The following is a 26,194-nucleotide window of genomic DNA, read 5'->3' as shown; positions in this document are numbered from 1 at the left end:
CTTGCCCAAGGTCACACTGGAAGTTTGGAATCTATATTCCAAGCTGAGAGCCACCGTAGGGATCGCTTGAATGTCTATTGCTCCGGACGTCATGGCACTTCACAAGTGTTTATTAAGGCACATGGCATCCAGGCAGATATATAAGCAGCATTAGGCCACTTTTACAGATGAGTAACATGAGAGAGACACAGTCCACAGGCTTTACGTGAGGTGACCTGGTGAATCAGTGGCAGAGCCAGGTCTGAAAGCAAGGAGTCTTAGCTCCTGGTCCTTTGTTAACCCACCAGGCTTGGCAGTGATACTCCTCTTTCCTACCTGCATCCTTCTTGTGAGTCTGGTGAAATCCCAACCCATTTAGCCCAAGCGAATAGCTCCTTTCCAGCATGACCTTCTCTGGAGGGCCCCTTTCCTGTGATCCAGAGCATGCCCTGATCTGATTTCCACGACGCCCTGGGGCTCCAGGAGCTGGAGGACGCAGTGTGCAACATTTCTTCTTTTTTTTTTTTTTTGGCCTTGAAATTGGAGCAGCAGCACGTGAATGCTCCCACAGAATACAGAGGCTTTGGGGTGTCGAAGGACCAATGGTTGTGGGGGCCACATTGCATTCCCCATAATCATCAGCCCTGCAAATCTCATCCCTTCACACAGAAGCAAATGGGTTTCATTTGCCATGTGCGCAGAAGGGAAAAAGCCTTTTTTTCGACCTCTCTTTTTAGTAAGTCCCAAACTGAGCATTGATGGTAATTAGGCAAGTCAGACATTCAGCAAAGCAGCCAGTTCAAGGACAAACAGATTTTAATTAAAGGCTGCATGCATTTGGGAGCCGTGACACTCTTGTGCCTGAGTTGTTACTATGGTAACACCAGAAAGCGTATGCGATTGTGTTTGTGTGTATGAAGTTCACAAATTAGGCTCAGTGGCAGAACGGATTTCACCTCTGGCCAATCTAAAATGAGAGCGATTGATATTGCCCTTGGAAGAAGTAGATGGGTGTTTTGTTACCGTTAGGTTTTTTGTAAGCTTGGATTGTTTGGGGGTTTGGTTGGTTGGTTGTTTTTTTTTTTTTTTAAATAAGTCATTTACATAATTTTAAAAGTTTCATCTCCTTTTGATGAGCCTGCTGATTGGAACGTGAGCTGCTCCCTGATTATTCATGCTCCATAGGATTAGAGGAACTGGTGCACTCAACTTTTATGCGCACTATACTCAGGCAAACAGGATCCTAGGGGAAGGTCAGTCTTGAAGCCAGCTGAAGTTTTATTTGAGTGAAAATCTCAGGATTTGACTCATTTGCGATGTCTTATTCCCCTTTCCCTGACCTCTGTCTTTTGATTGTAAGCTTTTTGGGGCAGGTGTTGGGAAAGTGCCTACCTAAGACGTAGAAGGAACCACTCCAAATTATTATGAATAATAATAATCGTAGAAGCCAGTCCTAATGATCCTGCATTTTTGGCAAACCACAAACTGCCTTTGGAACCCGTGGGAGTTTGGGATGCTGAAAGAATGCAAAACTGGGCCCTTACAGGGCAAAATACAACAAAGGACGCTTATTCTTGCAAGGCTCGTTTCTCTGCACAGCTTTACAGGCATGATGTATAGACCTGGGTCGAAGACAGATGGTGTAATAACTTTTTATTTCCATTGAAAACTGCTAAAGCAGGATTGGTGTTGCCCTGAAACTCAGACGGGCTTCCTAACCCAAGCAAAACAACCATATAAATCTGGGCATTTTACAGTAGTTTAACTCAAATGTTTGTGTTGGGGTTTGAAGTAAGCGTTAAACAAGCTGTTCTGGGGTGTTTTCTCCCTTTGTTATTAAAGGACTGGGGGGCCACCAAGCAGTCAGAGAAGGGAGGTCATGACAGTATGTCAGCTGGAGAGAGAGTTCTAGCTGTCTGTTTCCCTGTATTATTTTAGAAATTTGATCCAGCCTGAGAAGTAACTGCTGCGGCTTTTCTTTCTTCCAGCTACCGTACTGCCATTTTCCCTGGTTACCCGCCAGTCAGACTGTTGTTTATGAACTTGGGGGATATTTTCCAAGGCACAGTGGAGAATTCGACACCCAGTTCCCATTTAGTGAAATAGCAGCAGCAGGAGCAGCTGCTAAAATGTTTAGAGCTTAAAGAACTTAAAGCAAATGATGCTAAAACTATGCCCCGTGTATGCCTTGGATTGTATTGGTGCTGGTTTTGTTGAGAACAACACAAATGTTGCAGCAGCTTCCCCTTTTGAATCTGCGCAGAACAAATAAGTGGAGTGCCAAATTGTCCCACGGTAAAGACAGAATTGTGTCCTCTTGCTCTGTATTGGTATTTCTATGGCCTGCTTCACTGGATGATAATAATAATCTCTAGCTCTTCTATAGCACTGCTCATCAGTAGATCTCAAAGTGCTTCATAAAGGAGGTCAGTATAATTTTCCGATAGGTGAACTGAGGCATGGAGATGTGAAGTGATTTACCCAAGGTCACCCAACAGGCCTGTGGTGGAGCCAGGAATAGAACACAGGTCTCCTGAGCCCCAGTCCTGTGCTCTCTCCACTAGGCCGTGCTGTCACTTTGTAGTACACTGTAACGTCTGGGCTCCTCACACACTTTATGAATTCTCCCCACATCCCTGCACTGTAGGGAATTGTTATCCGTGTTTTCCCGAGGCAGAGCTAAGGGGCTCTGCCGAGCTCACAGAGGGACTCCCATATCAAAGCCAGATTAACCACAAGACTGTCTTTCCTTAGCAGTTAGAGTAGCACAGATTTTGGGTTTGAGTCTCGGCTCAGCTGCTGACCCCCTGTGCAAGGCACCCGTCTGTTTCCCGGGATCCCCAGCTGTGGAGCAGGGGTATTGCATTTCTACTTGCAGGGCAGAAATGAGGGTTAAGCCAACTCGCTGGGTTTCCCGCAGTCACAAGCGTGTGACGAAGTAGCCCCCAAATAGTGACGCTGGTGAGGCAACCGGGAAGCTCCACTTCTCAGGCTCTGTTGCCTGAGAACCCGTGTTTTGCAGCTCGGCCTGCAATAGCCGTTCTCAGCCTGGCGTGTTGGCTGGTTAAGCGCTCTGGGTCGCTCTGATCAGGGTGCAAAGCCAGTTGAAGTAAATCCTCCTGTTGGGAGGAGGGGCTGTATTGACAGGATTGCCTAGCGAGATTACCAGGCCAATAGGATTAGCCCACAATGGGAAGGGCTGGCTTGGCTTGCTGACACAAGAGAAGCACAGGTCTGCTTGCTCGGCACTGATGTTGCCCATCTCCAACATGCAACAGCCATGCAGTTGGCTGGGTGTGCGGAGTGAATAGTCCGGAACAAGCCATTGAAGATCCAACCTGCCGCAAGGGTTACCCTGGGCCTCTGCAGGTCAGGTGCTCAGTGCCCCATTTTAAAATGGGTTGGTAGGGCTCCGAGTGCCGGTGGGGAGCTCTCTTCATCTACAGGGGAGGAACAGCAAAGGCACTAGTGGAGTAAGTTTCTTCGTGCCACCGTGCCTCAGGCTTGATCTTCAGAGGTCACACTTGCCGGCGATTGGCCCGTTCTTTCTGTGGCCTCTTTGCTGTGGCAATGGGGACAGTGTTACAATCCATCCTTCTACAATCCAGAACCAAGGAACCCCGATGCAATGGTGCAGCCGTCAAACTTTCTACAAATCCCTCCGCCTCCTCTCTACCCCTGGCTTGTATGACTCCGGACAAATGAGTTCTGTTTTCTCCAGGCCAAAGAGCAGTCACGTACTCTTGGCCTCAGCAACTTGGATGTTAGATTACAGGCAAACAACAAAACAAGAAAGAACAAAGAAAAGTCTGAGTGAGAGCACAGTGTGAGTGAGTCTTCTGTGACATCTTGCAGCCAGTCTGCCTTGCAAAACGGCAGCTGCCTTTGCAGACAAGCTAGACATTTTAAAGGTGCAGCATAGAGGGGGGAAATGTGTCATAAGCTGCATTATCAGTGACATTTCCAAAATGTCAGTGCTTGGGTCACTGAAACACTCTTTTCCTGTTCTGTCTTTCTTGTGCCTTGTCTACTCACAAGTTTTTGTTCTGCTATAACTATATTGCTGGGGGGTAAATTAGCAGCCCAAAAAGCTGAGAAATCCACCCAGATTGTTTCAGGAATGTCGTGTCCTTCATTTGCCCAGGAAGCTGCTCAGACAAGCCAATCACACTTTTGGCAATCAGCTATATATATATATATATATATATATATATATATATATATATATATATATATATATATATATATATATATAAATTTTTTTAAGTCGTGCCTCAGTGAAATACCATTCTAACCACAAGCAAAAGCAGATCAGCGGGGAGTCGTCACATTTAAAGAAGGAGCGAGTCGTAATAAATGTGGGATCCTTTGTATAGTGTTTAGAAAAGAATTGAATAGAGAACTGCACCCCTGTGATAGAATATGCTAGCCAAGGACATTCTTGGGGAGGGGGGGGTGCACGAGAGAGACTGACCTGCTCATTATGGCTTGCAGAGATCAGTTTTATTATTTTTGGGAGAATTCAGTGGTGTCTCTCCAGTTTTCTCAATTGCTGGCTAGAATCTCTGTTGCTAAAGCCTTAGAAAGGTCACTTTTGCTTGTTTCAGTTCCTCAAACAAAGGGGCCAGTTTTACTTCTCTGGCCCAAAGCGGCGATTTCGTTCTGGTGGCTGTGCAGGCCACTTGTCGATGAATGGCAAACGCCCAGGTCTTTCCTGGATTTAGGGCTGATGACATTTGGGTGACAGAGTGCCACAGAATGAATTAACCCTAGGGGGAAATGAGGTTTGTCCAAAGCATTGAAAAAGAAAGGGGAAAGGAGGGGAAAAGAGCCCCGTCTGCAACTGGAGAGAGAGTGGCTCAGGTTCATCTCTTTATGCACTAGCTAGTCTTCACAGATACACTGCGCTGTTCCTCTGTCTCCACCCTCCCTGTCACCGCTCATGTGCTTTTGCACTGTCAGCTCCTGACTCCACTCTGCCAGTGGTGCCGGCCTTCGGAGCCCATTTCTTAAATTAACAAGCAAGCACCTTCGTGCTTTCTCTCCTGCCACCCCTATGCATTGGAGGAGCTACTACCTGCAAACAGCCACCAAGCCACCTCCTTGAGCTCCTTCAGATCCCTCCCTAAAACTGTCCTCTGCCCCGGGGCCTACAAAAAAACTCTGTAGTCAGGCAGCTGGTGTGCTGAGGCCACTGCTGATCATGCTGACCAGTGTTGCCTCGTTTTCTTGTGCTCTTCCTGACTGTCTACCCCAGTTGTCCCCAACCTGTCCTGTGGCAACACTTCTCTGCGGCATTTCGGCAGCAAGGTGTCCTGTGGGCGCACAAAAATGCTCCGGCGGGCACTGTGTTGGGGACCCCTGGTCTACCTCATCTACCTATTGTCTTATCTTAGACTTAGACAGTAAGATCATTGGGCCAGGGACTGTGGGTTAGTTCTTTGTTTGTACAGCACCTTGCTAAATGGGGTCCTGCTCCATGACTGGGGCCACTAGATGCTAACGTAATGCAAATAATGACTATCTGATGATGATGATGATCTGCTCTATAAACATTAATTGCCTCCCCCGCCCAATGTCTTTCTGAGGTAGGTAGGTAATATCCCCATTACAGATAAGGTAAGCTGAGGCTTGTGTCGTTACCAGAAGGCACATGGTGAATCAGTGGCAGAGCCCAGGAGTCCTGACTTCCAATCCTGCCCTACCCCACTATCGCCACTATACAACACTGCTTCTATTGCCTCCCGCTGCTTTCATTTTTTTTTCTGTTTTCTTGTGCAAAATCGACAGTGTCACAAATTTCTATTTTTAATTTGGGTTGGATGAACTGAGTGTTTGGTTCAGAGAAATAATCTCCACTAAGCAGTCAAAGAGCCTTATAGCATGCCACTTTAATGCTGTGCCTCACTTTCCCCCCTCTGTAGAATGGGGATAATATCGGTTACCTACCAGTATCTGCCTGTCTTGGGAGCATTAATTAGCTCTTGTTTGCATACGTTTTGTAGAAGCTCTGTGGAGTCGACGAGGGTTGCTATAAGAATCGAGGCAGTCTGGAAATCTAAAGGAGAAGGTTGGCATTCGTACCACGGATGTGATCTATCCCAGGACTAGTTTGTGGTGGGGGTCCTGTACCTCAGCCATGCCTAGCAATTGCTCTTGGTATTCTAAAGGAGGAAAATAAAATGTCTCTGTCTCTGTGACTCCCTGCCGTGTGCTAGACAATTCAGTGCTGCATGAGCAGACTTGGCAAGGAGACCTGTAATTGTAACGTTTTGCTCGTCAGCATGAACTCAGAGCAGGGGGGGTTATTTTTTTGCAATAAATATTGTAGAAAAGTACAAGTGCAAAAGTCTTGCACTCTGCACTCAATGGCTTGCTATTCCTTCGGTAGCTCTTAATTGCTCCATGGTGCTGTGGTGATTGTGTGGACAGTTTATCTTCCTATCTTGCCTGGAAACCCTGTGGTTTAGAGAGGTTAGATGTTTGAATAGTGAATCTGTCAAAACGACCATCCTGGAACCTAACATTGGCTACGTCTTTCAGGAAGAGTAAAGATGCTTCTCAGCTGTGAAAGTCCTTTAAATGTGTGCCCTGGGTTAATCCCCTGTAGGAGGCTTATTGCTTTATCTCAGCATTGTTGGGCAGGACTGTAAATAATCCTTTAAATGACTAATCTCAGCCAACACTGTAGCTCACTGTAGCAACTGCTGAACTCGAACGAATGGCTTGTATCCTATTCTTGATACTGACCGATCCAGCTGCTGCAGAGGAAATAGTGAAAACCCCCAAAATGCACCTGGGTGATTATGCAATACTATCAATGTGGGGTGAACTTCTCCACCCATCAGTTTGAGCCTCGACACTTGAGGCTTGAACGCCCTTGCTAATGTTCCTCTGGGGGGGTTGTTGCTCATGCTCTGCTTGTTCATGGAAGTCTCAATTCCTTATGCGAAAAGGAGGCCTTGTGGCGCCTTAGCGACTAACCAATTTATTTGAGCACAAGCTTTCGTGAGCTACAGCTCACTTCATCGGATGCATCCTGTGGAAAATACAGAAGACGTTTTTATACACACAAACCATGAAAAAATGGGTGATTATCACTACAAAAGGTTTTTTCTCCCCCCACCCCACTCTCCTGCTGGTAATAGCTTATGTAAAGTGATCACTCTCCTTACAATGTGTATGATAATCAAGGTGGGCCATTTCCAGCACAAATCCAGGTTTTCTCCCCCCGCCCCCAAAACCCACTCTCCTGTTGGTAATAGCTTATCTAAAAGCTTGTGCTCAAATAAATAGGTTAGGTTAGTCTCTAAGGTGCCACAAGTACTCCTGTTCTTTTTTGCAAATACAGACTAACACAGCTGTTACTCTGAAACCTGTCAATTCCTTATGAGTCTTGCTAAGATACTTCCCTGAATAGTACCTTGCAGCTGTGAGTTCCACCGGTTGAGTATGAGTTGTGCAAAGAAGGTTATGAGCTACAAACCAACTAGGCACTGTCAACGTTAGAGACTGCAGAGATGTTAGTGACAATTGTGTTTAAATACCTCATGGTTTCTATGACAGTTGGGATCTGTGCTGGCCAAACCATGCTACAAGTTTATCCTGCACTGCGGTGTAACACTGCGTTTGTGTTTTGGGGGGAACCAGAGTGTGGGGGGGCGCATACTGATCAGGCAGACCATAATGGAAGCCCAAATCACAACAGGTATCGACCCTAAATATGTGCCATCTAAACTTTTTAGTCCATGGAAAAAGCGTTTTGACCAAAATGAAATGTTCACGATAAATAAAGAAATCTATAAATCATTTTGGCCTAAATATTTTGGTTTTTGACAAAAAAAAAATTAAAGAATTGTCGTTAAAAATATTTTAAATATCATTGAATTTTTTTTAATGAAACAACCTCCCCCCCCCCCCAATATACTCATCGTTTTACAAAGTGTAAACAAGGTTATAGCAGGCACGGCTTTAGCCTCACCGTAGACAGAGCTGCAAGGCTCTTTGTGCGGAATACATTGCTTTGGGAGGAATACCTCTTGCGCCGTTCTTTTGCCCAGGTTCCCTATGCTTGAATGGGCTGTTGACCCTTATTCCCACCACCATGTGTGTAAGTAATAAGAGGTGTCAAGAAGCACAAGAGATGAAAGGTGGGCCCTAGCGCTATTGTGTAAAGAATGCTGATGGAAAAACTGACGGCCGGGAAGTTAATGAAAAGCAGGCCCAGGGAACTGTGGCTTATAAGCCAAGAAATTCTATACAGTCCAAAGTCTGTAGTGCTTGCCAGATTTCTGTGGTATTCATTAAAAATGTGCAGCAACCGGGCTAGCCTCTGTGTTACCCCTTGGGAAAGTGGCATAGGCATTAATTTAGGGTGGATGAGGTTTGCACCCCCTTAAAGAAAACCATACCCTCGTGCGGTGACTCGGAGTGTGTGTGGGGCCTGGGAACCAGGACACCAGGCCTGGATTCTCATCCGAACAATCCCACATTGACTCTGGGTGTAATGCTACCCAAATCACTTAAGCCAGCATTTTCAAAGGTGGCCTGTAATTTTGGATTACCCTTGTCTCAGACAGACAGGGCTTGATTTTTCAAAGCGGCCGAGCACTCTCAGTCCTAGCTGATGCCTGATATTTGCTCCTGTTCTTTTCACCGCCTCTTGTTTCACAGTCTCTTCAGTTCAGCATCACCCCATTCCCTTCCCTTTTTGCTGATCCCCCTCCTCACTAAGTCCACCCCAAAAAACAAAAATATTGTGGCACTAACATGATGTTTGTTGCCATCACATTGTTGGCTTGGCTGGTGTGTTCTACCCCTTCCCCCACCTTGGGTCTATTTAATTGCAAGCTTTATCGAGGACCGTCAACCACTCTTTGTTTGTCCAGTGCCTGGCACCAGGGACTCCAGTCTTGGCTGGCCCTTAGGCACTGCCATAAAAACATGATTAATAATTTTTTTATAGCCAGGCAGTACATGAGGTGCTGCTTGGGGAGGAAGAGACGCAACACAACTTTGCTGTGCAGTGGAATGAGGAGCTGGCCATACTGGCAGATGGTGAGAGCAGGTCGGGAAATAGCCCTTGGGTCCCCTTTGTGACAGTGGTGGGCACTTCTAATTAGTATAGTCCGATAACCCTTTAGGACCTGGGCCATTTGCATGTGCTAATTGAAGCCGGTTCAGAGGGCTGTTAAGAAGAATGGGCTTGTGGCTAAAGCACAGGACTAGGTGTTAGAAGACTTAGCTTCTGAGTCTGACTCTGCCACAGACTCTCTGTGCCACCTTGAGCCAGTCACTCAGCCTTTGTGCCTCGGTTTCTCTGTTTCTAGCATGAAGAGTGTGTGTCATGGGGGTGCGGAGGCTAAATGTAATGCGGGTGAAGCATTCGAGAGCTGTGGATGGAAGGTGCCCACGGTGTGCGGAGTATTGTTATTTTTTTCTTATTTCAAGAGGAGTCTGATGTTTTTTCACTGTTGAAAGGGGAAATCAGGAGTTCCTCCTCCAGTTCATGTGCCTAGCAGCCCTTGATCAGGGGGTTATTCTGTATGGAGCGTTTTGTACAACCCCCCATTCCCCTTCCCCACGTCTTCACACTTCGGGCAAAATTTTCAAAAGCTCCTAAGTCGTCACCTTGGAGCATGAGTCCTATTTTCAAAAGGGATTTATGCACCTAGGAGCCTAAATTCCATTGATTTTCAATTAAACTTAAGTTCCTAAGTGACTTAGGAGCTTTCGAAACATTTGCCTTTAATCTTTAAAATCTATTCTGGCTCTCCTTTGCCTTCGGAGCGTAGGGCCTTCCATCTGGTAGGGACAGCCTGTGGTTTGCATCACGCATTTGTTCCTTGTGCTCTCAGCGAAATGTCTGTCTTTTTAAAATGACAGTATAAAAAGGAGAGAACTCCAGAGCTTGGCTCATCTGGAAATTATCTTGATTTTAACAGAATGGAGGCCTCCTGCCTCGAACTAGCCCTCGAAGGAGAGCGCCTGTGCAAAGCTGGGGACTTCAAGGCTGGAGCAGCCTTCTTCGAAGCAGCAGTGCAGGTGGGGACAGAGGATTTGAAGACTCTCAGCGCAATCTACAGCCAGCTGGGCAATGCCTACTTCTACCTAAAGGAATATTCCAAGGCCCTGGAATACCATAAACATGACCTCACTCTAGCCAGGTAAGCGTCCCTGCGAACGCGATCAGTCAGGGCTCGAGGTAAGGCAAGATCCCTGGGATCCCAGGCCAGCAGCCTGAGGGAACCGGTCACTGCAATTGAGAACGGACCTGGGGCACCAGGGGATGACTGTCTGGAGAGAATCAAGGAGCCAGGGAGGAAGAGTCTGCCCGGGATATGGGATTGTGAGGAAGAGGAAGGAGTCTGAAAGTGGCAGACGTTTGCAAGCCCATCTGCTTTGTGTGTGCAAAGAGGTAACGCTGACTTGCACGCCCATGCAGCGGGTTTTTGTCAGCTGAAACCATACCTTTTGAAGGGTAGTGAAGGAGGCCTGCTGAAAATGTGGCCTCAAGACCCATTTAATAGAGGGGGCACCTTTAAAAATGGGACAATTCTCCGCCTGCAGTCGGTTAGATTTACTGTAATACCTGAGACTCTCTGCAGAGAACGTAGCACCAATGTGGTGGCCCGGGTGAGCAGCATGGTGTGGCATTTGTCCCTGCGTGACTTGCACTCCCTGCAGGGCAGCTTCAGAACCTGGCTGCCTCCAGACACTGGTATAAAACCAGTAACTAGACTGGGCTGGGCTAGTGGAAGTGCCATCCGGTGTGGCTGCATGTAATTTCCTGGTGCACCAGTCCCCAGGGGCTGGGAGTTGGGTGGAGGCAACAGTATACTCGGTTCCTGGAAAAGAAGGCAAACTCTGATTGAGCAGAACTGATAGGCCATCTGGGGCATTGTGTCCTGTCCTCTCCAGCTGAAAGGACCGTAAGTGGGGAGGGGGAGCTTCAGGTCTGGGAGTGGGGGCTGGTAAATAGAACTTTTACTTTCCATCCTGGATTTAGACAACTGCCAGAGGGAAAGCAAAAATCTGTCTCCAAGACTAAAGGAGCTTTCTCCTTCTGTTTGCACATGTTGCCTGCAGGCTAGGAGCGGATCGGTTTAGTGCCTACTCCTGCTACAGGCTTAAGTATCAGCATGATTGAATTCTGCCTGCTGAGTCCCAGCATTTATAACAGCCCTTTCCCTGCCTCCGGTCATCTTGTAGAACCATTGGGGACCGTATCGGAGAAGCCAAGGCCAGTGGCAACCTTGGGAATACATTGAAAATACTTGGGCAGTTTGATGAAGCTATCGTTTGTTGCCAGAGACACTTGGAGATTTCCCAAGAGCAGGGAGACAAGGTACTTGATCCATGATGCCCCACAGGGAATATTCCCTGGCTTTTGAAAGATTCCTCCTGCCAGCCAACAATCAGGACAGCATTGAAGCTGGCTCTGGAAGGAGACTGACCGTATCACCCTCCCTTTCAGCTACAGATCTGATGCCAGGGCAGCTAGTGGATGAAAATGTGGGCAGGCCATCCCTGGAATGAAGACCCCAAAATACCCAGGAAGCAATGGATTCCCCCAAAAAGAGAAAATTGAACCCAAATAAATAGAGATTCACAGTCCTTGAGTTCACAGAATGGGGCCAAGCAAAGAACTCCAGGATGGCTCTTGGAAATCCATTGTACAGTTAGGGAAAGGGATTCTTCCCAGTCTGTTTCTCTGACACATGCTGTTTGGTGGCCAATATGAAATACTGGGTGTCTCTCAGCCCCGTTCCTGCTGGACAAGCATCCACGTCTCTCTCTCTTGCGCACACAAATCCCACCATGCTTGGGAGCATTGAGCTGGCAGCTGCACTGACTGGCCTCTCTGGTGAATGAGTCATGGGGGCTGAACTCTCCCTCCGTGCCCACAGGAGATTGGCAAGCAGCATTGTGGGATAGCTGCCTGTGCTGGGCTTGTTATAGGTATAGATAGGAGTCTCCATGGTCCCCATCCACAAGGGGCTGGACTGAAACCGTCCCTTGCACATAGGCCACCAAGCAGCCGTTGGATGAGGACTTGAGGTTACTACTGGTTTCTCTTCAGAGCAGTGTATCGTAGTGGATAGAGCATTAGACTGGGACTCAGGAGAACTGGGTTCTATTCCCCACTCTTCCACTGGCATGCTGGGTGGCCTTGGACAAGTCGCTTTCCTGATCTGTGCTTCAGTTTCCCCATCTGTAAAAGCAAGAGAATGAGAGTGATCTCCTTTGTAAAGTGCTTTGAGGTCTACTGATGAAAAGCACTAGGTAAGAGCTAGGGATCATTGACCTGGGCTGGCTTTGAACTGGCGACCTAAAGGTGGCAGGTTCTACATCCTTTTAAACAGTCCCTGGATTCATCCAGTCCCCCAGACTCAGCTTCTAAAATGAAGCTGTAATGGTCTACAAAGCTGCCCTGGCTTTTGGTTAGCTGCCCTTTGCCCAGAGACGGGAAGCTTGGCATTGCAATGTGGAGTGTAACACCTGCTCTTCTGTGATTCTGCCCCCCTTTCCAGGTAGGTGAAGCTAGAGCGCTGTATAACATTGGCAATGTTTATCATGCAAAGGGAAAGCAGTTGTCTTGGAGCACGGCCCAAGACCCAGGTTCCCTGCCTCAAGAAGTCAAGGAGACGCTTCAGAGAGCTTCGGAATACTATGAGTAAGTACCCACCCTTCCCAGATCTGCAGGGGATGGGGCTGCACAGACAGCACCATTGTGGTCGGCAGTAATTTACCCGGCTACAATCATGCATGTGGCAAACTTGCAAAGCGTCTGGCGCCACTCTCAGTGCTCAGTGATGAGTGCATCATTCCAGCGCTGTCTGCTTGTGTCTTGTTACTGTCCTGATGACAGCTCTGGGGAGCTGCAGAAGTGTGGTGATGAACGTCAGGTGAAAGATAACAGCACTGGGCTTGTGACAAGTGATTTTTCACACAGCCTTCTTTAAAGCACTCCACTTAAAAGGTGACTGGGTCTCGCCTGACTAAAGGAGCTGGGGGTGGATTTGGCTGAGCTTTTGGGCAGGGGAGCGCTGTGCATTGCTCCCCTGTGATCCCCACATCAACCCACCCCTTGTGGCTGACCCAAGGACCACCTTGCCTGCCTGTAGAGGGGCCTGTGTGCTCACCTCTTTGGCAGGGTGGGGCACACCCATATGGGCTGTTGAGAGGAGAATAAAGGCAGAAAGTGGGGGGAGTGGGAAGCAGGGAGGAAAGTAAAAGTTGATGACATTTTTAAGGCCAGAAATTAGGTTCATCTAGTCTGACCTCCTGCGTAACACAGGCCAGAGACCCTCACCCAGTGCCTCCTGGAAAAGACCTCTCTTCCCCTGCACTAAACATGAACTGAACCAAAGGGGAACTTAGATACCAGGACCTGAGATTGGAGATCATTCTCCTGTGGCTGGCAGTGGCATTGGATACCTCTACCAGTTCAAAGCGTTTCATCCCTCGGCCTGCCTGAGGTGCTGGCGAGATTGTGGGGTTGGGCAGAAGAGAGACTCTACTCTTAGCAGGCCATCGAAGGAGGAATTGGCTTTTTGGCTGCTTTGAAATGTATTTATTGATAGTTTTTAAATGGCAAGGCAGGAGACAGGCACTTCTGGTTAGTGGAGAGGGCCTGGGAGCCAGGACTTCTAGGCTTCTTCCGGGTTGTGTGTGAGAACTTGAGCAAGTCTCTTTTGGCCTGATATTCCACGATATTGAGAACCTACAGGAAGTCTTTGGGGGCTCGGCACCTCTAAAAATCAGGCCATTGGCCTCTCTGCCTCAGTTTCCACATTGTGTAAAACTTCATTAAACATTTCAATGTGGTGTTGTAGCTGTCAGGCAGACGCAGGCTATTAGAGAGACAAGGTGAGGGAGGGAATATCTTTTATTGGACCAACTTCTGTTGGAGAGAAATGAGCTTTTGAGCTTGAAAAGCTGCTCTCTCTCCAACAGAAGTTGGTCCAATAAAAGAGATTCTCTCACCCACCTTGTCTCTTAAATATCTCAAAGCATTTTGAGAGCCTTTGATGAAAGGCTCTGTATAATTGCAAAGTGTTGATAATCATATACTGCTACATTAGACTTTGCCAAGGATCTGAAATCCTAAATAGCTCTTATTTTATATTGTGGAGCAGGCTCAGTTCCCCTTTAAGAATGTGCAGTGCCTGTAACCCCTGTGTGTTTATTCCCCTGCCACATACTGTAAGGAGATAAATGGAGATATAGCTAGAGATCTGACTGATGGTACATCAAACTGCAGTCCCCTGCTCCAGTCTGAGTGAGCTCAAATACAAGATGGCTGAAATAACGTAGTACAGCAAGGGGATCGTATAAAGCATGTGGGATAAGCGAAGTGAAAGGAGGAGTAGACTGCTGTGAATAGAGAGTTTGTGATGATCCGTAATGAACGAAGCATTAGTCAACAATTACATTATGGTCCCTAGATTTTGTGTCTGTTCCTTTTACTATGGGGACTGGGGATATTATAGTGTGGTACAATTTCAGTGCCTAGAATTGGAAAAGGAAACACCTTGCACATTTTTGCAGAGGGTTTATAGTTTTCTCTTTCCCTGGAAAGATAAAGGGGAACAGGAATGTTTGTTCTGTGGGTGGGATCAGCTGGGTCTGGTTCAGCAGCTGCGGATTAAAGGGACCCAAATGCTGTACATACTGTTATGCAGATCAGCTTAGAGAAGCAGCAGAATAAGCTGCTTTGTCCCATCTGGCAGCTGCGTGGGAATGAGCAGAGATGCAGAAACGTTGCGCTCAGCAGATGAAAAGCTGGGCCAGAGCTGATCTCATCTGCCAGAGTCAGATGTCGCTTGTCTGTGCTCTGATCCTTATCTTAATCGAGCCAGAATAATCAGTGGGGATGGTGCTTCCTGGCAGTTCATATAATTTTGACCAAGGGGTGCTTTGCTGGGGGTGTCTGGGGGTGGGAATGGGATTCTCTACAAGGAGGGATGAGGAAAGACTGCAGGCTTTTTTAATTAAAAAGAATAAAACAAAACTCCTTTCAGAGAGTTGTAAACTAAGCTTCTGAGCTTACCTGTCTTGAGTATAGCTCAGAATAGGTCAAACGGTAACACATGCAGTTAAATTCAATCCCTGAGCATCTGCTTTGATGCCACAATGTTCGACAAAGTATGATAATTTGGAAGGGGGGAAATGAACTCACAGACTCACTTGTGTGCACACCACTGCCCTCTACTGGATAGAATTAGAACTCTTCAACTTTGTATCATTGGCCCTATACTGCAATAGCTAATACAGATCGCCTCTAGTTCAAGTGGGTCAGGGCCTGCGTTTCTGCAGAAGGAGTTTCCTGTTCTGTCACCATGAAGTTCTGAGGCATTGCAGCGTGTCCCACAGTAACAACTCTGCCTTTTCCAAATGGCTGTAGATGTGTTTGCTATGGCACATGCTGGAACGCTGTCACTAGGCTTATTTAGAGCTATCTGCAAGGTTTCTCCCCTTTGATTTTAACTTCAGTAAAGGAAATGGATTTTTAAAAATAACCTTTTTTGTCTGAAAGGGAGAGGTGAGCATCTCCCTTAAATCAGTCTCCTCGTCTCTGCAGATGTGATAGCACCTCGATACAGCTCCCCATCCTTTTGTCAAAGGAGCAGTGCATGTCGAGCATCTACAGGGTGAACTCATGCCAGCCTGAAGCGTCCAGGCTGCTCTGAATGTGCTGAGCAGATGCTGCAGAGGGTTTGACTGTGCTTGTTGTTGCAGTGTTGCATCCGGTCATGCTCATCTCAGATGCATCCCAGCTGCCAGCGCTGGGAAGGCAGGGAGAGGAATAGCTCAGAGCTCCTGGCCCTTCCCATTTTTTCCCCCTGTTTCTCTTTCTTCTTCCTGACTTCATCAACGTTGAATAATAATCATAACATCTAACTCTTATTCTGGTTCTTTTCATGCATAGATTTCAAAGCGCTGTACAAATGAGAGATGTGTCATTATCCCCATTTTACAGATGGGGAAACAGAGGCAAAGCATGACTCCCAGGGACCATCCCCTGACATAGATGCTGTACTTGAAAGCTGAAAATAACGCTCTCTCCTTGGCTTTTTCCTTGAGATAATTCTGGGCATGAAGGTATCTGCTCTTCTGGCTGAGCAGGGCAGTTGTGTGTAAGGAGAGATGGTTAGAATAAGGGACACTGAGGCAGCACCAGTGGTAATGCATTGAGTTCCCAGCTCTGCCATGGACCTGCTAGGTGACCTTGGGCAAGTAACGCTCCCTTCCTGTGCCTCAGTTTCCCCATATGTAAAGTGGGGGTAATGACACTGTTCTCCCTTTGTAAAGAGCTGCGATTTCTTAGCAGATTTGAAGGTGTTTCAACACCCAGGCAACTGCTGCAAATCAACTGAAGTTGAGGGAGTGGTGCTGGTTTGGGCCAGCTAAGGGTCTGGCCTGTGTGAAATGCTAAGTGTCCCAAGGTGGAATCTCTCGCTTGTGTCTGAAGGCGTAAAAGCGCCATTCTACCCAGCGATTAAAGGTGATTTGAAATGGGAGGGGGAGCTCTCGCCACATCAGGCAAGGAAGAGGGGCAGATCATCGCATCATAGAAGATTAGGACTGGAAGAGACCTCAGGAGGTCATCTAGTCCAACGCTGTGCTCAAAGCAGGACCAACCCCAACTAAAGCATCCCAGCCAGGGCTTTGTCAAGCCTGGCCTTAAAAACCTCTTAGGGGATGGAGATTCCACCACCTCCCTAGGGAACCCATTCCAGTGCTTCATCCTCCTCCTAGTGAAATGGTGTTTCCTAATATCCAACCTAGACCTCCCCCACTGCAACTAGAGACCATTGTTCTATGAGGGGAGCTGTTTACGCAGGCCCGGGAGAGCTGTGTCCCCTCAGAGCCCCGTACTTTGACCCTGGGCTCTCTGTATCTCATGTTAAGGTCAATGGGAGCTGGATGCCCGTTGGCTGAGAGTGACCAGATGGGCTGCTCTGATTTTTTGCAGGAGGAATCTGTCTCTGGTAAAGGAGCTCGGGGACCGAGCTGCTCAGGGCCGAGCCTATGGGAACCTCGGCAACACTCAGTACTTGCTCGGCAACTTCAGCGAAGCCACAGCTTTCCACAAAGAGGTAAGGGGGGCGTCGATCGTTCTCATGGGGCTTGGGCGATCCCGTCGCTTCCTCAGCCTGGCCTGCAGTAGGGAACTAGACATTGGTCCGTTAGCCCCCCAGCTGCATCAAATCCTTCATCTCCCATTACAGACACCGCACACCAGATCCTGTCAGCCTTCCTCAGGCTGAGTAGCTCCTGACTCCACAAGGTATCCCCCCCCAAAGCCAGTGGGAGTAAGGCTGCCTCTGCTTGAAACAGCCCACTGTGAAGTGACTGGCACCCAGCTTCATTGCCTTACCGGGGCCCTGCTCCAGTGCAAGCAGAGAGAGCTCTCGGGCCCCATCTTTGCTGGGACAGCTGCCTCGCGGCATGGAACAATTCCCCCAGGAAGGAACACGGTCAAAGCTGCGATGGGGCCAGGCTTTCCCAGCCAAAGAGTAACCCGGCCGCCAGGTGACTGGCTGGCCCCGCAGCTCCAGGCCAAGTGGCCTGAGTTAGTGTCAGCGGCGGCAGGGCCAGCATCGAGTGGGGAGGTCACACAGGCTGCTCTTAGGGGCGCAGCAGGTATCTGGCACGGGATAAGTCCCAGCAGGGTTGTGACAGCGTGGTCTTCCGCGGCGGGGCCAGAGGGCTGGAGCCAGCCAGCTGTGTTCTGCGTGGAGCCCTGTTGGAGCCCGGTAGTTTGCAAGGTGCCAGATGATTGTCAGGGGAGCACCTGATTCATCTGGGGGAAGCTACAGAAAGCAGGTAGGGTCCTAGAGTGGGCCCCAGCAGGCGGGGGGTCCCAGACAGTCGGCCTGATGAAGAGCTGCCTGGAGCAGGTCAGCCTGGCAGCCTCTGCGCATGGCCTCCCCTTCCTGGGGTCGGCAGCCAGGCCTACAGCCCTGCAGTGGGGTTTGCTTGGAACCACACAGGCTGTTCCTCTGTGACCGGGGGAGGAACTGCAGAAACAGCACCCGGCCAAATGGGGTGGGAAGGAGGGGGAGGGCTTGGGACCCTGCTCCAGGCTCAATGCAAAGCCGGGGGTGCGGCAGGGCAAACATGGGAGGAGAGAGGGGCAGAACCAAATAAGGGTCGAGACATGGGCCCAGCTGGAGCAGTGCAGAACCAAGGAGGGAAGGCTGAAGAGCGGGGCTGGGGCTCAGTGAGACGCAGCCAGTTGATGAGGGGGTTCACTCTGCACCCACATACCTGAGCGACGCGACAGAACCCCTCCTGGGCGTTACGGCGGAGTGATCAGCCGCGTCACTTCTCCAGCTGATTTGCCCCCCCCCCCCCCCAGCTGACCACTTAATTACACGCCTGTCTATGAGCCAGCAGGACTGCCCCCGGGCTGACAGGCACACGCCTCAGTGGATGGCTGGGTCTGGGCCTTGGAGAGAGGACGTCAGTTGCCGGCAGTAGCACGTGCTTCCCCAAGGCGTTCTCACACGCCTGCCTGCGTCTCTTTCAGCGACTCGCCATCGCCAAGGAGTTTGGGGACAAAGCGGCCGAGAGGCGAGCGTACAGCAACCTGGGCAATGCGCACATCTTCCTCGGCAGGTTTGACATCTCGGCTGAGTACTACAAGTGAGTGCCACGGCTGCTTGGGGAAAGCCAAGGCCGGGCTCTCGGCCTTGGCAGAATGCTCAAGAGCGGCTAGGCTGAATGAAGCTATTCCCCTGGGAACCCCAGTCTGTTGTAATGCATCCCGGGGCTTCAGACTCATGACACAAGTACTAGGTGAAAGCCACCCACAGGGAACGGGATCCCGTTCGAGGGAGTCTCTGTCTTGTCTTTCTCCAGCTGGAGCTAGGCTCCCAATTGATATGTGCGTTACATCGCCCCCTGTTGGCCACTTGTGTAGCTTGTACAGATTAAAGTTGGTGCATGCTGTTATAGTCCAAATTCTCAGATTCTCCAAAGCCGCGCTCTGCCGTGCTGGTGCTGGAAGAGCTGTACCCAAGGAGGCTACATCCCAAAAGAGCAGGGACTGCCCGCTGTGTAACAGGAGGCGTGACAAAGCCTCCAGCCTTTCTGCAGACCTCCACGTACCCAAACTTATCTCAATCGGTTCTGCTTGACGGAGCAGAGCTGAATTTATCAATACAACGGGTCTAAATTCACCCTGGTGTAAAGCACTGAAGCCAGTGGTGGCACAGTGTTGGGTTGGGAAGGTGGGGGCAGCCATCAGCAGGTCTTAGGGATGTCCACACTAGAACTGGAGGGAAAATTTCCAGCTCGGGTAGACATACCCGCGCTAGCTCCGACCGAGCAGTGCGTCACCCTGCATGTACCTTGGGTACTGGATGAGATCATACTTGGCGCTCTGCGGCTACACCGCTCTTTTTAGCTCACTCGCTCCGTCAAAGCTAGCACCGGGATGTCTACACGAGTTGGAATCCCACCTCCAGGGCTGACACACCCTTAGAATGTGGCATTCTTTGGCTTCAGATAAACTCCCTAAGGAATCTACCCTCAGCAGATCAGCATTTCTCCCTGGCTTGCACGTGTGCTGTGCATGAATGTGTCTGTGTCTCCATCTGTTTATTGCAGGAAAACACTCCAACTCTCCAGACAGCTGAAAGACCAAGCAGTGGAAGCTCAGGCTTGCTACAGCCTCGGAAACACTTACACGTTGCTCCAAGACTACGAGCGAGCCATCGAGTACCATCTAAAGCACCTGCTGATAGCACAGGAGCTGGGGGACAGGTGAGAGATTTGGGACCGCGTCTGTGCCTTGTTAGTATAATGGCCTCAGCGGGGATCGAACCCAGCGTCTCTCACACTAAAAGCCTGAGCCTCTAGGGCTAAAGGACTAAGACCATTAGCTCTACAATAGTAGCAGACTCATAAACCTTTCCTATGGTCCAGCCCCTACAATGGGGGCAAAGCCCCACCCCCAGCTGTGTTAATGTGGGTGATATCAGCTCTCTGGTGAGAATTACTAAAGGTCTGTTGTGTTCAGCCCTCTATCCCAGCTGCTACTCCTGTTTATCCCTGCAACCTCCTGGTGAGCACCTGCCGGGATGTAAAAATAGCTTCTGCCTAAGGAATAAAGTGAGCAGTGAATGAGCCCAAAAGCCCCACCGCTGTGTCCTGCTAGTAATGGAAGCTCTGAGAAGCTGCAATAAGATTCCACACTGATGTGACCAGAAATGGCATTTAGGGAAAAATGGTGTATTGCCCGGAATAGTTAGGGAAATGCATTTTACTCCATAGATAAATTATTACCAACTTGTTACTGCATCTACCTCCAGCCTTGTGTGAAGTTTTCCTGACTCCTGAGCTTTGCCACGCTCAAGTCTCTTGCAGGTCCTTAAGTGAATTTTCAGCCAGCTTGTTGAGGATCTCTGCAAATGACCCTCTTAAAACCTGAGCAAGATGGATATTCAGCTTCATACAGTGCAGAAGATTCAAGGGAAGGAATTGGCAAATGACTAGAAGAAATGAGCATTGCAAAATGGAGAAGGAAGTATCCAGCTGGGAGAGCATTTGAGTTGAATGATCTGCTGTGCCATTAAAGGGGGTGGTCAAAGCACCCAAAGAGTGGACAGTGCCTCTCTTTGTGGATGTCCAATTTGAGACACCCTCTAAGGGCCTGTTTTTCCTAGTTGCTGAGCACCCACACCCCAGATGAAGTCAATGGGCACTGCAGATGCTCCACCCCTTCTGAAAATCAGGCCCAAGATGTGCATCCAAAACCAGGCCCAGTTGAATATTTGGCTGTGTATAATGAGGGTTTTCACACGAGGGGTGGAGTAGTGAACTGGGAAATCAGGACTCATGGGTTCTATTCCTGGCTCTGTCACTGATTCACTAGGATACTTGGGAGAACCACTTCACCGTGCTATGCCTCCCTTTCCTCATCAATAAAATAGGGTTACAAATACCCACCCCACAGGGGTGTTGTGAGAATGATCTACTCTTGTGAGGCATATGGAAAGAGCCGTTCCATAGAAGAATCATAGAAGATTAGGATTGGAAGAGACCTCAGGAGGTCATCTAGTCCAACCCCCTTCTCAAAGCAGGACCGACACCAACTAAATCATCCCAGCCAGGGCTTTGTCAAGCCAGGCCTTAAAAACTTCTAAGGATGCAGATTCCACCAGTGCTTCACCACCCTCCTAGTGAAATAGTGTTTCCTACTATCCAACCTAGACCCCCCTCACTGCAACATGAGACCATTGCTCCTTGTTCTGTCATCCGCCAACACTGAGAACAGCCCAGCTCCATCCTCTTTGGAGCCCCCCTTCAGATAGTTGAAGGCTGCTATCAAATCCCCCCTCGCTCTTCTTTTCTGCAGACTAAACAAGCCCAGTTCCCTCAGCCTCTCCTCGCAAGTCATGTGCCCCAGCCCCCTGATCATTTTCATTGCCCTCTGCTGGACACTCCAATTTGTCCACATCCTTTCTGTAGTGGGGGGCCAAAAACTGGACGCAATACTCCAGATGTGGCCTCACCAGTGCTGAATAGAGGGGAATAATCTCTTCCCTTGATCTGCTGGCAATGCTCCTACTAACGCAGCCCAATATGCTGTTAGCCTTCTTGGCAACAAGGGCACGCTGCTGACTTATATCCAGCTTCTCGTCCTCTGTAATCCCGAGGTCCTTTTCTGCAGAACTGCTGCTTAGCCAGTAGGTCCCCAGATTCTTCCGTCCTAAGTGCAGGACTCTGCACTTGTCCTTGTTGAACCTCATCAGATTTCATTTGGCCCAATCCTCCAATTTGTTTAGGTCACTCTGGACCCTATCCTTACCCTCCAGCATATCTACCTCTCCCCGCCCCCCAGTTTAGTGTCATCTCCGAACTTGCTGAGGGTGCAATCCATCCCATCATCCAGATCATTAATAAAGATGTTGAACAAAACCGGCCCCAGGACCGACCCCTGGCTGATACCGGCTGCCAACTAGACATTGAGCTGTTGATCACTACCCGTTGAGCCCAACAATCTAGCCAGCTTTCTATCCCTCTTATAGTCCATTCATTCAATCCATACTTTTTTAACTTGCTGGCAAGAATACTGTGGGAGACAGTATCAAAAGCTTTGCTGAAGTCCAGATGTATCACATCCACCACTTTCCCCATATCCACAGAGCCAGTTATTTTATCATGACTTGCCCTTGGGGAATCCATGTTGACTTTTATAGTGTTGATTTTTAAGGTTCTTGATCACCTTCCTCTCCTCCAAGTGCTTCAAAATGGTTTCCCTGAGGACCTGCTCCATGATATTTCCAGGGACTGAGGTGAGGCTGACCGGTCTGTAGAATAGAATGGATGGAGTGAGCCAGGGACTGTTTCAGGGCAGAATCTGAATGAAAAGCCTCAGATGTTCAGTGTGAGAAGCCATAGTGTTGTGTTGGTGTCGCTTTGATGTGAAGTCTAATTAGTGAGCGTCCTCAGAGGGTACAACTGTCCCCCCAGGGGAGACCCCCTGTCACTGGGGTCATCTGACAGGGAGACCCTTCAGGCTGTGGGATGGTCTCTCTATGGAAGTGGTGGGAGTGCCATCGCTGGAGACAAGACCAAGCGCTTGAATGGGATGGGAATGGGAAAGAACAACTCTGCTCGGGCAGGGAGAGGAATGGGGGGCATGTCTACAGGAGCGGCAGTCACCACCCATGATCGCAGTGTAGCCATACGGTGGGTCATTTCCAGCTCTAACTTCTGAGAGTCCAGGAAAGCGAGACAGGATGAAGCGCTACAGAGCGGCAGGAAGGAACAGCCTTGCACTCCGAGGATGGACTAGGTGTGTTGAAATAGGCCTTCCTGTCTAATCAGCCTATGAAAATACCACTCCCTGGCCCCATATAGAGCAATTTCCACAGAGCCTTTGGGACACTTCAGTCTCCAGGGGCACTGGGTCTAAGAGCACTGGTTGTGCGGCAGCACCCTCTGGATGGAAGGAATAACCACAAGCTTGTGCACGACTTCTGTCGCCGACTGACTTTGCAGCTTTGTTCGATGGCTTTCAGCATCCCCACTATAAAAATCCTCCCAGCGCCCCTGCTAACTCCTGCCACTAGATGGAGCATGGACATTAAAATGGAGACAGCCTGCATATTTCTGTGCTTTTACTGTCTGATCAGAAACCCCATTGGGTGAGATGCTGGTTCCGATGGCTCCCTGGGAGATGGAGAGCGGTCTCTTTCCCAGCAGCCCCCTGGGAGTCCATCGGGCATTAAGGGGGCTGGTGAGCCTTGAGGGGGGATATTCTAGCATCAACCTAAATGCAGTAGAAGCAGCGCAGAAGCAAAACCTAGGGAACAGGTTTTTATCAAACACACGCTGGACTTCCCATTCCTGTGTGGAGCTGGGAGCAGTCTTTAGGGGAGGCTGGTGAGTCGTAAAGATCTTCTGGCCCCCCTGGGAGCTGGCCCTGAGGAGTGGAGAGCATGGAGGGGTTGCTTCAAAGGAAATGCTTAAACATGGGAGTGGGGAGATGATGTTTAACTCTAAAAAGTGAGTCACAATCTCCTTTTAAAAAAAAAAAAAAAAAAAAAAAAAAACAACCCACTGAAAATTAGAAACCCTCCAATAGCCCATTCCCTGTCAGTGTCTTCCTCATGAACAGATTTAGGGGGGCTCCGTAGGTCCTCCCACCTGCACCCCTGGAGTAGCATGGGGTTCCGCTCCATGGTACATAATAGGCACCTGTCCTTTTACTACACATGCCATTGGGCTAGTTGTGTGCTAGTGGGCAGTCTCTCTACCACTTCCCAGCTCAGTGCAGGGAGGCCTTCCCCTGCTGCTCTGACAGTCTGATGACCCTCCAGGCCTGGGGTAAAGCTCGCCTGCTTTCTCAGGTTCATGCCTGAAGTGGGATGGACTGTGAAAAGCTGCACCCTGGAGGAGGAGGTAACTGAGGTTATTGTCGGCTGCGGCAGTCTCTGTGTGTGGCCCATGGAGCCGCTCATTGAAAGGCCAGTGCCGTGTGCAGGTTGCATGTTGCTGTGTTTGATCTGTGCTACACTCCTGCTTATTCATCCCTGGCCTGTGAGCAAACGGGGCGGCTCTTGGATGCCCTGTCACTGTTGCTGTGGGAACCAGTGTGCATAGCGAAGGGGTTAATTGCCAGGGGGTAGCTGGGGAGAGTTCAGGGACAGCAGCCTGCTGAACATCTGGTTGCGTTTGGAAGATGAGGACGGGCACATGTGTGCTCTGCTGCACGGGGGACCCCCAGAGTGATTGCCAGTTTCCCACCCCTCTGCTCTCCAGGGGGGTGGGAGTGCCGCAGAGGCAGCTGCTCGCCCCAGGACGAGGGAAAGTCCAGCAAGGGGGGAAACTGATTGATTTGGTGATGGGAGAGAAAAAATCAAGGTGGTTTTTGAGTGATTACAACCAGTCTTAGGAAAGAGGAATTCTCAAAAGGCCATTTTATCCACAAGGCACTTAAAATAAATCCCCCTCTTGCCTGTTGACCTTGCACGCAGTGGGTCAGAGCCCCCGCCAGCGTAAATCAATGAAGCTCTATAGCAGTTAATGGGCTACACTGATTTACCCCACTGATTATCTGGCCCAGGTTTTTTAAAGTCTAGAGCCATTTTTTTCACCAGGGTCTCTGATTTCTCTGCTCGCATCAGCTGTCCCAGCCGGTTGCCTTTACAAAAGGGGGGGGTGCCCTCATTCTGCACAGCCAGCTTGCACGCGTGGCTTGTAAGTGTGCAGCCCACTATTCGAGGTGCAGCGAGATGCCATGCAAATAGCTGCTCTGTAAGATACGGAGTGAAATCCCGACCCTATTGATATCAATGGGAGCTTTGCCATTGACTTCAGTGGAACAAGGATTCACCCATAGGCTTGATTATGTGTGCAAAAGTGGGCACAGACATCAACATGAAAACAGGGCCTTTGATGCTTCCAAGGAGCAGCCAGAAACATACAGGTTCTGAAATGGCTGGTTTTTGCTGTGTCTCACAGAACGCCTATGGATGATGATTTCCTGTTTTGCAGAGTGGGAGAAGGAAGAGCCTGCTGGAGTCTAGGAAATGCCTATGTCTCTCTCGGGAACCATGACCAAGCCCTGCGCTTTGCAAGGAAACATCTTGAAATCTCCCAAGAGGTAAGACGAACTGGTCTGGATCAGGGTGAACCAGATCTCCCTGTTGGGAAGAAGGCCTGGATTATGCTAAGACTCACTGAGGGAGTTCTTCTCCAGTCTTGAAAGCTTCCATCGTGTGTGGTGCTTGTTTTTTATGTGGTATCTTTGAGAATTGCAAATCTAGGCTGGAAAAATCTCATCATGGGAGACCCGCTGACACCGGGGCTGCCTTTTAATTGTTGCTAATATAGTTACTGTACCTGGCTAACTCGGCCCTGGTTTGCAAATTGCTTTCTTGGCATGGTTTTTGGGGGGTGCATGGTGCCAAGGCAAAAAGGAAAGGGTGAGCCCCACTTTCCAAGCTATTCTGCACTGGTGGGCTCCAGCTGGCATGGAGGAGCCTAAATACAACATGTGTCAAACCACTTAGGAGAACACCCGCATTTGAGACTGGGCTGTGTGACTTTGGCTGAACTCAGAGAGCACGTAGCTGACTCAGAGCTCAGTCCTGTTCTGTAGAGGATCAGGGGGTCTGAAAGAGACGGGTGATGGCTTTTCTCTTCAGATGCAATGTGAGGCCACATCTCTGGGTGAGCAGAAACATTGTTTTACTCAGGGCTGGCAGTTCCCTGCGGCACCATAAGGAACATGATTGAGAAAGGGGCAGGGAACGTTTCTGAGTAAAGATGGGAAAAAATAAGATCCATCCCCCTTGTGACCCAGGGTGCCTGGGGTAGCCCTCACTGAAAATGCCAAGGTCAGGGCAGGCTGCAAAAGGGCAAGCAGATACTCCCAAAAATGGTGATTTACTGGTGGATGAGTTTAACTTCAGTGTTACAGACTGTACTTCTGATCCCCACACTGGGTCATCAAGTTAAAAAAAAAAAAAATAAAAAATCTCACATTCTAGTTCTCTGGCTCCCAGTCAGCACCTAGGTCCAGTACAGTGAGAAGTTATTTGAAAAACTCTGCCCACTATACAAAATGTTCTTCTGAACCCCACATTGCCAGGTAAATATTAAGTTGGATCTTACCCAAAATCCCACACTGCCAGACAGTCCTTTAGTGCCTAAAACTAAAGGTGCATTATAAAGAAAGAACAAGGAG

The 26,194-nt window shown here is 49.2% G+C and overlaps 1 protein-coding gene across 5 annotated transcripts in view; it reads left to right on the top strand.

Annotated features, from left to right (window-relative positions):
• GPSM1 (G protein signaling modulator 1) overlaps positions 1 to 26,194 on the top strand; it is a 167,762-nt gene that overhangs the window by 61,930 nt on the left and 79,638 nt on the right. For 4 of the 5 annotated variants that reach the window (XM_074973777.1, XM_074973779.1, XM_074973778.1 and 1 more), the window contains 7 exons: positions 9,924 to 10,145; positions 11,191 to 11,326; positions 12,513 to 12,655; positions 16,961 to 17,084; positions 18,521 to 18,636; positions 19,603 to 19,758; positions 25,000 to 25,108. In XM_074973777.1, the coding sequence (XP_074829878.1) occupies positions 9,924 to 10,145; positions 11,191 to 11,326; positions 12,513 to 12,655; positions 16,961 to 17,084; positions 18,521 to 18,636; positions 19,603 to 19,758; positions 25,000 to 25,108 (1,006 nt within the window). Of the gene's footprint in view, positions 1 to 9,017; positions 9,037 to 9,923; positions 10,146 to 11,190; positions 11,327 to 12,512; positions 12,656 to 16,960; positions 17,085 to 18,520; positions 18,637 to 19,602; positions 19,759 to 24,999; positions 25,109 to 26,194 lie in introns of those variants that run through there. The other variant, XM_074973781.1, reaches the window with a different exon arrangement.

The sequence above is a fragment of the Natator depressus genome, chromosome 16 (assembly GCF_965152275.1).
Source record: "Natator depressus isolate rNatDep1 chromosome 16, rNatDep2.hap1, whole genome shotgun sequence".
NCBI classification, from domain to species: domain Eukaryota; kingdom Metazoa; phylum Chordata; order Testudines; family Cheloniidae; genus Natator; species Natator depressus.
The sequence above is the reverse complement of the archived record's forward strand: the minus strand, read 5'-3'. Positions and strand labels throughout refer to the sequence as shown.